General features: G+C 39.0%; 1 protein-coding gene across 2 annotated transcripts in view; it reads left to right on the top strand.

The window, feature by feature from the left end:
- LOC102252095 (selection and upkeep of intraepithelial T-cells protein 8-like) overlaps positions 1–12,195 on the top strand; it is a 31,253-nt gene that overhangs the window by 12,621 nt on the left and 6,437 nt on the right. For both annotated transcript variants that reach the window (XM_014532619.1, XM_014532620.1), the window contains exons 5-6: positions 5,455–5,565; positions 7,283–7,390. In XM_014532619.1, coding sequence (XP_014388105.1) covers positions 5,455–5,565; positions 7,283–7,390 — 219 coding nt within the window. The remainder of the gene's footprint in view (positions 1–5,454; positions 5,566–7,282; positions 7,391–12,195) is intronic.

Raw genomic sequence — 12,195 nt, 5'->3', positions numbered from 1 at the left:
CAGTGGTTCTCAACCTTCTGGCCCTTTAAATACAGTTCCTCATGTTGTGACCCAACCATAAAATTATTTTCATTGCTACTTCATAACTGTAATGTTGCTACTGTTATGAATCGTAATGTAAATATCTGATATGCAGGATGGTCTTAGGTGACCCCTGTGAAAGTGTCATTTGACCGCCAAAGGGGTCTTGACCCACAGATTGAGAACCGCTGCTTTAGAGGAAAGAATTTAGAAAGATAATTACAACCCATGAAACGAAATGCACTTTACAGCTTTAAAGGAAAGTGCATTATCTCATTAGACCCTCACAATATTGCAATAATGTCCAAACCTGTGGAGAATTTTTATGAGTTTATTTGAGCCAAACTGATGACATGCCTGGAAGCAAGATCTAACATGCTCACAAGAAGGACAGTTTTGCAGTTCTTTTTATATATTTGAATTAGAGAGGGACATAAGAAAGATTACATGGAGGTGGTGAAAGGGCGAGGGCTATGCCCTCCATCTTGCCCCGAATCCTCCATTTTTGGGCAGCAGCCATGTGCTCAGCATGGAGCTTCTTCCCAGAAGAAGTCCAAGCCTCTGCTAGCCACACCTAGGATTTCTTTAAACTAACCAATGATAATCAAGGGAAGTGCACGCCATAGATATGACGACCACATCCTGTGTAACAAGACACTGACTTGCACCTGGCCAATCGGCAGGGCCCACAGTCCTCTCTCCTCCCCTTACTCCAACCCCCCTATAAAACCCCTCTACCCACAAAGCTCTCTCTCTGCCACTTGCCGCTGCGTCGGTAAGGAGGGTAGGGGAGCCAAGCCCAGGCTTGAATAAAGACTCTTTGCTTTTGCATCGGACACAGCTGGCTCCCTGGTGTGGTCTCTTGGGGATCCTGAAATCTGGGCATAACAGTGGGAGAGAGCAAGGCAGGAAAATCCCTGTGATTAGATTACATGATAGTTAATAAGATTGTGTGATCCATTGAGGGTGCTTATGCCTCCCAGGAGTCTGCAAAAGAGGATCACTCTGGCATTTCAAAGGTCTGTTAACCGAGGTGCACAAAAGCAATGGATAGTCTTGCTTCAATAAAGGGAATAGCAACTTCACATCTTCCATCCAGCACCTGGATAGGCTGGGGCAGTGGTCGGCAAACTCATTAGTCAACAGAGCCAAATATCAACAGTACAATGATTGAAATTTCTTTTGAGAGCCAAATTTTTTAAACTTTAAATTATATAGGTAGGTACATTGTTATTAACTTAATTAGGGTACTCCTAAGGCTTAGGAAGAGCCACACTCACGGGGCCAAAGAGCCGCATGTGGCTCGAGAGCCGTAGTTTGCCGACCACGGGTCTAGGGTATGACTATCCACCATCACCTGCCTAGTTAGGACTTTATGATCAAATTAGCCTGTGAGGTTACTTTTGGCACTGATTTTATTACAGAGCCTCATCTTCATTCACAGTATTCATGTGTAAGCTTAACAAGTTTCTAGCTCAGTGACTTAAAAGATGTCACTTACCTTCCTGAATATACTTTTCTTATCTTAGAAAGAAGTATAACCATATTTCATGGTTTTTGTGTCATTTTGTCATACAAATGTATTAGTAGAAGCAAAAATCTTTTTTAAAGTACTAGCACTACCTTTAAAACTTCCTGAAAATTCAGTAAGAAGGCATTATTATGACCATTTATAGGTAAAAAGAGGTTGAGAGAAGCCAGTCATACCAACAGTAAGTAAAATTTGGAACTAAAGCACAGATTTTTTATTATTGACCAATATATTACCTTCAGAATCATGGTGGTGGACATCAAAGGTCAAACAGGAAAAAAAACTATGTCCTTTGTGCGACAACAGTGCCCTGAGCTAACACCTATGCAGAGAAGTCTAGGCTGATTACAGGAGAAGAGTGGTGGGTCTTCAGGTGTCACTTCAGGGAATCTCTTTCTGGCCTAATTAAAAGCACAGCCTTTTTTCTTAAAAATCCTCTCTAATCCTTTTAGACAATTAGAAAATGGACTGGGGGATAAAAAGAATGTTATCCTGACTAGATATGAGTATATAATAATGATCTTGGAAATAGGTATAGCAGAAAAAAATAGTAAGAGTTGATAAGATTCTATAAATATTTTAAATGAAGTGATAATGGGACTCACTGATGGGTTGAATATGTGATGAGAGAGAGAGGAATAAAGAGTAATTATAAAGTTAGGGTTCTGAGTCATGAAGGATAAGTTTGCATCTACTCAGATGGGGAAGTGTGTAAATGAGCATATCTTAGAGATAAGACCATGTTTATCTGACATGCAAATGAAATTATTGACTAGGAGTTAAAATTCTATGGAAGAGACCAAGCTTGAGACATAATGTGAATATCTTAAACCTAAGAAGAGTATTTACAACTGTGACACTGGATAAGATAAAAAAAAAGAATGGAAACAGAAAAAATAAAAATTCTAGAATTGCATTTTGGAGCATACCTTTTAGATGTCCTTTAGATGAATAAAAGAAACCTGCAAAGTATCTGAGAAGGAATAAGGGAAAAGGTAGGAAATAAGCAGACATAGCAGACAAAGAGCAATATTCAGAAATATTTGTTTTGATCTCTTCTGTTTATCAATGATAACAAATAATTCCCATTAGGACCTCTTTTTACTCTTTCTGATATTTCCTGCTGTTTCACTAAAGATAGTTGCTTCTTATACAAATTAAAAGGAATTATATAGATATATTCAATTATTGGTTTCATATAGGAATCAGATTGGAATAGGCTTTAAAATAAGCATAATATTTTAAAAATGGAGCCATATCTAATGCAATTAAATGTATGATACTTGAAGTCAAGTTACATAATAACAAACTTGGAAGGAAAGGCTTTCACGGACTAGATGAGCTATATTGTTATCATTTTTTCACATTTTATGTAATAAATAAAGCTCTTATACCTTTATTTAATTCACAAATATTAAAACATGTTAAACATTTAACATACCATGAAATCTGCAAAAACATTGCATGGTAAACTTTTCTTTTCCTGAAAAGCTATCCAAAAAAATGTTGCTATCATTAAAAAGTACCAAATATAAGGTACAGGCAAATATGAAACCAAAAGACAAGTATGTAAGGTATTTTCTTAATTATAAACTAGAGTGAAGATATAATTTAAAAAAGGTTAAAACCCCCAAGGAAAATATGGGGGAAAATAGCATGTACTTAACGTAGACTCCACAAAATACATAGTCACAAGGCAGATGGCAGAACCAACTTGAAAAACAACACATACTCTGCCTAAAAGACCTCAAAAGGACAAAAATGTTTGTGGAAGAATGCTGTGAATGGGAATATTTATATCCATGAAGACAAAATTACTCTAAAATAAATATAATCACTTCATTGTAATCATTTTTTTTAAATTTCTTTATTGATTAAGGTAGGGGTCCTCAAACTTTTTAAACAGGGGGCCAGTTCACTGTCCCTCAGACCGTTGGAGGGCCGGACTATAGTTTAAAAAAAAACTATGAACAAATTCCTATGCACACTGCACATATCTTATTTTGAAGTAAAAAAACAAAATGGGAACAAATACAATATTTGTATTTGCATGTGGCCCACGGGCCATAGTTTGAGGACCCCTGGATTAAGGTATTACATATGTGTCCTTATTCCCCCATTATCTCCTCCCCTACCCCCCTCACTCATGCCCTCACCCCCCTGGTGTCTGTGTCCATTGGTTAGGCTTATATGCATGCATACAAGTTCTTTGGTTGATCTCTCCCCCTTACCCCCACCCTCCCCTACCTTCCCTCTGAGGTTTGATGGTCTGATCAATGTTTCTGTGTCTCTGGATCTATGCTTTATTTTTTAACTAGAGGCCCGGTGCCGCAGAGGCAAGAGAGGTTCCCACTACTGCTGCAATGCTCACCAGCCCTGAGCCTGGCTTCTGGCTGAGCAGGGGGAACACACTGACCACCAGGGAGCAGCTCCTGCATTGAGCGGGATTGGGCTGAAACCAGCTCTCCGACATCCCCTGAGGGGTCTCGGATTGCCAGAGGGTGCAGGCCAGACTGAGGGACCCCACTGGTGTACAATCAGGGCCGGGGAGGGCACAGGAGGTTGGCCAGCTGGGGAGGGACCATGGAAGGGCTCCAGGGCATGTTTGGCCGATCTCTCTCAGTCCCTATCAGCTGGACCCCAGCAGCAAATTAACCTATCGGTCGGAGCATCTGCTCCCTGGTGGTCAGTGCACGTCATAGCGACTGGTCAACTGTCTGCCCCCTGATGGTCAATGAATGTCATAGCGAGCAGTTGAGCGGCCTTAGTATATCATTAGCATATTATGATTGGTTGAACGGACAACCGAACAACCGGACACTTAGCATATTATGTAGGATTATAATTGACATACAATTTATTTGTTTCAGGTATAAAACATAATTATATAAAACACATATAATTTACAAAGTGATCATTCTGATAAATGCAGAACCCACCAGGCACCACACATAGTTAATGCAATATTATATCCCCTATGCTATACTTTACATCCCCATGTATTATAGGCAGTTTTTTATCAGATATAATAAATTCTATCTCTTTATTTAAACTTTTTTCTACTATTTACAGATATTCATTCTTCCATACTAACTTCAAAATTACTTTATCCAACTTTTTTTATAAAAAGACTCATGCATGCAACCATATACAAAAATAAATTTCATATGGGTTAGAAGTTAAATGCTGCAACTGAAACAAACCCTTTTGAAGGAAAATACTTTATAAGAGATACTTTGTCAAAAAATGCAAACTATAAAAGAAAGACCTTTGTCTCCATTATCTCTACACCCTAGGACAGTGATGGTGAACCTTTTGAGCTCGGCATGTCAGCATTTTGAAAAACCCTAACTTAACTCTGGTTCCGTGTCACATATAGAAATTTTTTGATATTTGCAACCATAGTAAAACAAAGATTCGTATTTTTGATATTTATTTTATATATTTAAATGCCATTTAACAAAGAAAAATAAACCAAAAAAATGAGTTCGCATGTCACCTCTGTCATAGGTTGGCCATCACTGCCCTAGGAGCTCTCTAGATAAATCTGAGGCTCTCTTACAGCCATTGAGCTTCTCAACCCTGAGCATGACTTATGTGTCCAGGGTTCTGCTTGATTGTTTCCTTTATAATCAGGAAGCATTTGTACTGGATATTAGTAAGAGACAAGAGAGAGACATCTTTCATGCCACTTGGCCTCAGTTTCAATTCTGTTCCCCAAACAAGCTCAATCTCAGGCTCTTTACTTGTCACTAAAACAGTTTCACTGCTCTTTAGCCCTGACCCAAATACAAAAAATATAAAGACAATGCAGGACCTGAAGGGGAAGTAAAATTTCTAAAGCCATAGTGATGCATGTCATGGGTTTATTGAACTTCACATTGTTCTGCTCTTTCTTTCAGATGCCCTGTTTGTTCCAGTCCACAACTGGCTGATGAGTTTTTTTATACTTTCATCTGCGATGTTGTTTTTTATCTTTGTGCTCCTTGTCTACTGGTGTTTCAAAAGAAAAGGTAACTACTGCAACAAAGATGGAATCATTTAGGGCATCTCTCTTAATGTGATACCTAAGTCACATGGGGTGCTTAAATAGAGCAGTATGTCATTTGTCAACAAATGCCAAGCCTTACATAGAATGATTTAGGGCTTGTTTCTCACTTTAGAAGTGTTAAACTCCACACCTCTCAATTAGGAGCTTCCCAGGACAAGGGTCTTTGGAGGAATAAGGTCAGTATAAATGTCTCCTGAGCTGCGTAGGCCCAGTTACTTCTATGCCTCATCAGGTGTGCTTTCTCTCTTAGGTAAGAGTCTATTCAATCAAAATTAAATGTATCCAACCTCTGATTCACTTAAAATAATTTAGTGATGGGTGAACCCTGAGTCTTGCTCTAGGATACACTTAATTTTATCACAATCTCCTTGCCTGCACAGATTGCCATCAATGTTTAAGATACTATCTCCATTTGAGGACTAGAACAAAACTAACATGAAAAAGAAATAGGTCTCTAAACCAACAAGTCCTTTGTAACCAGACTGTTCCCTAGGGTTTTCTGGCTAAACTAAATGACTATAACATCTTTATGAATAGATCACTGAATGATACAGTGGCCCATCAGGTACAAGTACATCAGACTTTTTTTTTAAGAACAACTCTTCTTCCAAAATATAACCAAGCAAAGTAGCTCATATATAGTTGAGTAAACTGCTAGATTTGGGATGTGAATTTGGAGATGGAGTAAACAATTTAATGGAGGTGAGAAGATGAGTCAACAGAGAGGATATAATTCATTGTGTGTTTTTGTTGTTGTTTTTTTTTTTTTTTTACCAGATCCTTAAAACCTGACACCATACTTATTCAGTGCCTACTTTATGCTGGGCATTGTGATAATAATTTCACAAAATTTATCTAAATTAAGCCTGAAAGGCAGTGCTATTATTGTCACCATTTGATGGATGAGGATGGCATGGCTCACATAGCTCATAAGTAGCAGAGCCAAGATTGGAATGCAGATGTGTTTGGCTACAATTATCATGCTCTACTCATTGTGCTTCTTTCCAGTATTTAGTGTCAGGTTTCTGCCTGCACACCTAATGGTCGTGAAGCTTATCAACTCATGTGACAGCCTGTTGCATAGTATCCTGGGTATTTTCTTCATTGTGAAAATCTAATCTACTGATACATATCTACCCATTATATAACAATGATTAGAATTTCCTTGCTTCCCCATGACAGTCTTTGAGTGGACTTTTAGTAATACATGGGAAAACATTTTAATTATCTCTGTTTAGCTTGTAAAAATAAGCTCCTTGACAGTGGAATTCAAGCTGAAAGGTGTAAATATATTCAGAGTCTGTGGATACAGATAGATTTTTCTTTCAGCCAGCTCAGTGTCACCACAGCTACATCTGGTTAGTCCCACAATCCTCAGAATCCCCAGAAATGTGATGAAGATTCCTAGAACCTCTCTCCAGTCCCCCCAGACAGATTAATCTTGTGGTAGGTTAGGTGTTAAGAACTAGGAATAGAAACTCCTCTTAGCCCTATTAGTCTACAAGTCCAATTTTACTAGGCCCTGCCACCACCCACAAACTAAACTCACATCCTAAGTCCTATCTAGGTTGAGTGGGCATGGGATAATTGCTATGCTTTTTCTGATAATGCTCCTTAGGTCAGTGATGCCCCCGATTTCTGCATTTCTCATTAATTAATTCTAACTCTCTCTGTTCTAGTGTCCCGATATAACTTCATTCACATATTGAACTCAATTCCTGCTCAAGTACTGGGTTTTGCATGCTTTTGTGCAATGCTCAGTATATATCTGCACTTCCGGATGCAAGGTAAATGGGTCAGGGACTCTCCCTTTTCCTGGAAATCTGTTTCCTGGGGGGTTGCTTAGTCAAGCTTCGTGACTTTCTCATTATCACCAGGAATATCAGTGGTTTGGGTGACATCTTAAAGGACCATATTCCAACACTAAGATTCTTGTGGGGGTCAAGGACTGCAGGTCCTGTAACTACTGACAATGTTCTCAATTGTGCTTAAGGACATAGCCCTTCCACTACAAGAAGGAAAAGATATTCTGGCTTCAGAAAATATGAGTGGGTTCAACCACTCATTTACTTTACTGAGCCACTGATGGTGTGCCTTCATGACTCTAAGCTAGTGTTTATCTATTTGCAGCTTAGTGTCTATATTGAATATACAATGTTCCATCTGAGAGTAATATTTATATATACCTCTTCAGTTTGTATGCAATTTCAGAAGGCTTATGAAACATTGAAATCCTACCTTGCACTTAATGTCTATAAAAAGTGGCTATCACTTAGAGGTAAAGTTGATAAACTAATATAGTAACATTCTTTTTTTTTTTTCAGAGAGGAAGGGAGAGGGAGACAGAGATAGAAACATCAATGATGAGAGAGAATCATTGATCGGCTGCCTCCTGCACCTCCCACCCCCTCCCGCCCCCACTGGGGATCAAGCCTGCAACCCAGGTGTATGCCCTTGACCAGAATTGAACCCGGGACCCTTCAGTCCACAGGCTGTTGCTCTATCCACTGAGCCAAACCAGCCAGGGCAATATAATAATATTCAAAAATATGATTTTGATAATTGACAATTCTTAATTACTTAAAGAACTCTAAGGAAATGTATATACAAGATAATTACCACCAGACAGGCAAAAGACCCCTGCAACTTTATTTTACTTGAAGTATTGCTTTTAAACCACAAGGAAGAATGTTAGAGAATTAGGGTGGTCACCAGCAGGGCTCTCTACCTTCCCTCAATTCCCATCCTCATGCTTAATAGGCCTTGACCAACAACATAGTATATAGGACTTTTGTTCAACTCTTTCCATTGAAATTTATAGAGCCCTGCCTTCTAATTTATCAAACCAATGGATAAAGAGATCATATTTTTCCGTACTCAAATAAAATTAATGTTTGTATAAACAACTCAAGCACTAGAAAAAATGTGTGTGTGTGGGGGGGGGGGCAGGCAGGGGAGAGGACAGTAAATGCAAGTCAAATTTCCCCTTGGTTTTAGGTTTTTCTCTTTTATCACATTGAATGTATTGTGCAACTTCCTTCTGTCCTACAAAGTGTATAATAAAAAATCAGCTGATGGTCTTATAAGCAGTCCCTTGCATGTAACTAGTTGTTTTTATCTTAATGTTTTTAAGATTCTCTCTTTATTTTTTAACTTTTAACATTTTAATTATGATGTGCTTTGATGTGCACCTCTTTGGGTTCATCTTATTTGGAACTCTATATGCTTCCTGAACTTGGATGGCTGTTTCCTTTGCCAAGTTAGGGAAGTCTTCAACCATTATTTCTTCAAATAAGTTTTCTGTACTTTCCTCTCTCTCTTCTTCTGGGCCCCCTTTGATGCAAATATTAGTTCATTTGATGTTGTGCCAGAGGTTCCTTATTCTATCCTCATCTTTTTAATTCTTTTCCTTTTTGATCTTCCAATTGGGTGATTTCCAGTATCCTGTCTTTTTTTTTATTGCTGATCCATTCTTCTGTGTCATCTGATCAGTTATTGATTTCCTCTAGTGTATTTTTCATTTCAGTTGTTATATTTTACAGTTCTGATAGGTTCCTTTTTACAGTTTGCATCTCCTTTCTGAAGTTTTCCATTTGTCTGCAGAGTTTGATGAGCATCTTTATGACTATTATTTGAACTCTTTATCTAGTAAACAGCTTACCTCCATTTTTAAAAAAATAACTTTTAAAATATATTTTTATTGGTTTCAGAGAGAAAGGGAGAAGAAGAAAGCGATAGAAACAGCAATGATGAATGAGAATCATTGATCAGCTGCCTCCTGCATGCCCCCTACTGGGGACTGAGCCTGCAACCAGGCATGTACCCTGACTGGAAATTGTATCATGACCTCCTGGTTAATAGATTGATGCTAAACCACTGAGCAACAATAGCTGGGTGCCTCCATTTTGTTTAGTTCTCTTTTTGGGGGTTTTGTGTTGATTTTTTTTCCTCTTTGGAACATATTCCTTTGTCTCCTCATTTTACCTGTTTGTGTCTATGTACTAGGCAGATTAAGTTATGTTTACTGGTCTTGAAAAAGTGGCCTTATTTAGAAGGTGTCCTATGGGTCCAGTGGTGGATTCTCACCTTATCAGCAGAGCCAGGTGCACCAGAGAATTTTCCTGCTGTTGTGGTTGAGCTACAACTGCTCAGGACACACTAGCGGGTTAGGCTGGTCCCTGGCCCAACTGGTTCTAAGGCTTAGCTGCAGCTGCTGTGGGCATGCTGTGTACACAGCAAGACTTTAGTGTGGCTAGCTATGAGGCCCAGCCTTGACTGTTGTAGACACAATAGTGTGTGCTGGTGGCAACTGAGAATACCCATAGGGTGTGGCAGGGCAGGAGCTGCTTTGAAGAGGTTCCAGCTGGGTGGTTCCTCAGGGAAATGCCAGGGTGGGGTGACAATGTTAGAGGTTAATGGAGAGTATCATAAATGGTACCTACTAGTGTCAGACCAAGTAGGTGGAAGAGAGTAAAGAAAGGGAAAAAATTGCTTCTGTTCCTCAAGAAAAGAGATCCATGTCCCTACAGCCCACTCCCTAAAATTAGTTAATGTATCACCTTCCCATATGACCTGGGTGCTTTTCAGACTACTGCCTTTCCGCTGAGACTCAGAAAGAGCACAACTTTATTTCCCTACAGCCTTTTGGTTCTCCCACCCATAAGCTCCACATATTTTCAAAGCCATATCTTATAGGGCTTCTTTTCCTGGTGCTGGTTCCCAGGCTGGGGCTCAGACCCCTTGTTCTTTGATGTGGACCTCCTTATTGTGATATGCCTCCCTTTTGTGGGTCACTGCAAAGAGAGTGGGTTAGGGGGGTCCTGACTCTACTCAGTCTCTATCTCCCATGCCCATTTCAATGTGGCTTTTTCTTTATATCATTAGGTAAGTTCCGCTAGTCTTCAGGTCATTTTCAGAGGTAACTGTTCTACATTTAGTTGTAGTTTTGAAATCAATAAAAGGAGGTAAGCTCAAGATCTTTCTACTCCACCATCTTTTTCTTTTTTCTGGTGCACTGTTCCTGGAAATACTATAAAACCTGGTCAAAGCATGGAGTGGATGAAGCAGCTCTTATTCCATCTCCCTGTCCCAAAATACATTTAATATATTATAGATAGTGGAAATATAAGATATTAAGCTGATAAGAACAGACACTACACTTGATCTTAGCCAAAAGGTTGAGAAGCAATCTTACTCCACCATCTTGAATCCAAAGCCAGGAGCCTTGCTCTTGAATGCCAACTTAGCTTGTCTGTGAAATATTGTTCCTTGTGGTTTGTGTCCTTTCCCCCAACAAATGTGTCTCCGGATTGCCAAGTCACTGCCTCTGCTCCTATGTGTTGAATTCTATCCTTTTTAATGCTATTGTAAGCAAAGTTGCTTTCTAAATTTTACATTGATCTTGACCATTGCTAATTAAAGAAGTGCACTGATTTTTGTATTTGGATCTTATATCCTGAAACCTTGCTAAATTCATTTATTCATTATTTATTTGTTCTAATACTTTGTGTGTGTATGTCTCTCTGTGTGTGAATTCCTTAGGATTTTCTATAATATAAGATTATGTTATCTGTGAATGAGATTTACATTTTCCTTTGCAATCTGAACACTTTTTCTTTCTTATTCTTGCCAAATTGCCCTGACTAGGGAATCCAGTGCATCATTGAATATATGTGGTAAGAGCAAGCATCCTTGTATTGTCACTGATCATAAAGGGACATCATTAACTCTTTCACTACATAGTTTCATGTTAGCATTGGGTGTTTTTATAGATGGCTTTTTATCAAATTGAAAATTCTTTTCACCTGGCCTCAGTGGCTCAGTGATTGATCATCAACCTATGAACCAGGAGGTCTCAGTTTGATTCTAGGTCAGGGCACATGCCCTGGTTGTAGGCTCGATCCCCAGTAGGGGGCATGGAAAAGGCATCGGATCAATGATTCTCTCTCATCATTGATGTTTCTATCTCTCTTTCCCTCTCCCTTCCTCTCTGAAATCAATAAAAAAAATTTTTTTTAAAGAAAGTTCTTTTCTGTCCCAGACTTTTTTATTGCTTTTATCATGAAAAGTCCTTGTGTTTCATCACGTGCTTTTTCTGAATCTATTGAGATGAATATGTTGTGTAGTCTTTTATTAATTGTATTATATTAATTTGCAGACATTAAATTAACCTTTCATTGCTAGGATAAGTCCCACATGGTCATGGTGAATAATATCTATAATAATGAAGGTATAATATGCTAGTTAGATTGGACATCCCTCCGGACAACCTTCCAGAGAAAGCCGGGGCTGGGAGGGAAGCCCGGGTCCTGTGTGCCGCAGGGAAGCCGGTGCCAGCAGCCAGGGGAAGGAAGGCCTATTCTTGCAAGAATTTTGTGCATCAGGCCTCTAGTTTTTTATATAAGGCATGGTTTGGTTTGCTAGTATTACCTTTTTAATTGAGGAATAATTTCTTCTGGTTCAGAACTTTGTCTATAAGATATATTTGTTGTAGTTTTCTTTTCCTGTTATGTCTTTGTCTAGCTTTAATATAAGTAACTAGAGGCCCGGTGCACAAAAATTTGTGCACTGGGGGGGGGGGGTCCCGCAGGGC

Source organism: Myotis brandtii, unplaced genomic scaffold, assembly GCF_000412655.1.
Source record: "Myotis brandtii unplaced genomic scaffold, ASM41265v1 scaffold900, whole genome shotgun sequence".
NCBI classification, from domain to species: domain Eukaryota; kingdom Metazoa; phylum Chordata; class Mammalia; order Chiroptera; family Vespertilionidae; genus Myotis; species Myotis brandtii.
Note: the sequence above shows the minus strand (reverse complement) of the source record. Positions and strands in the feature narration are given on the sequence as shown.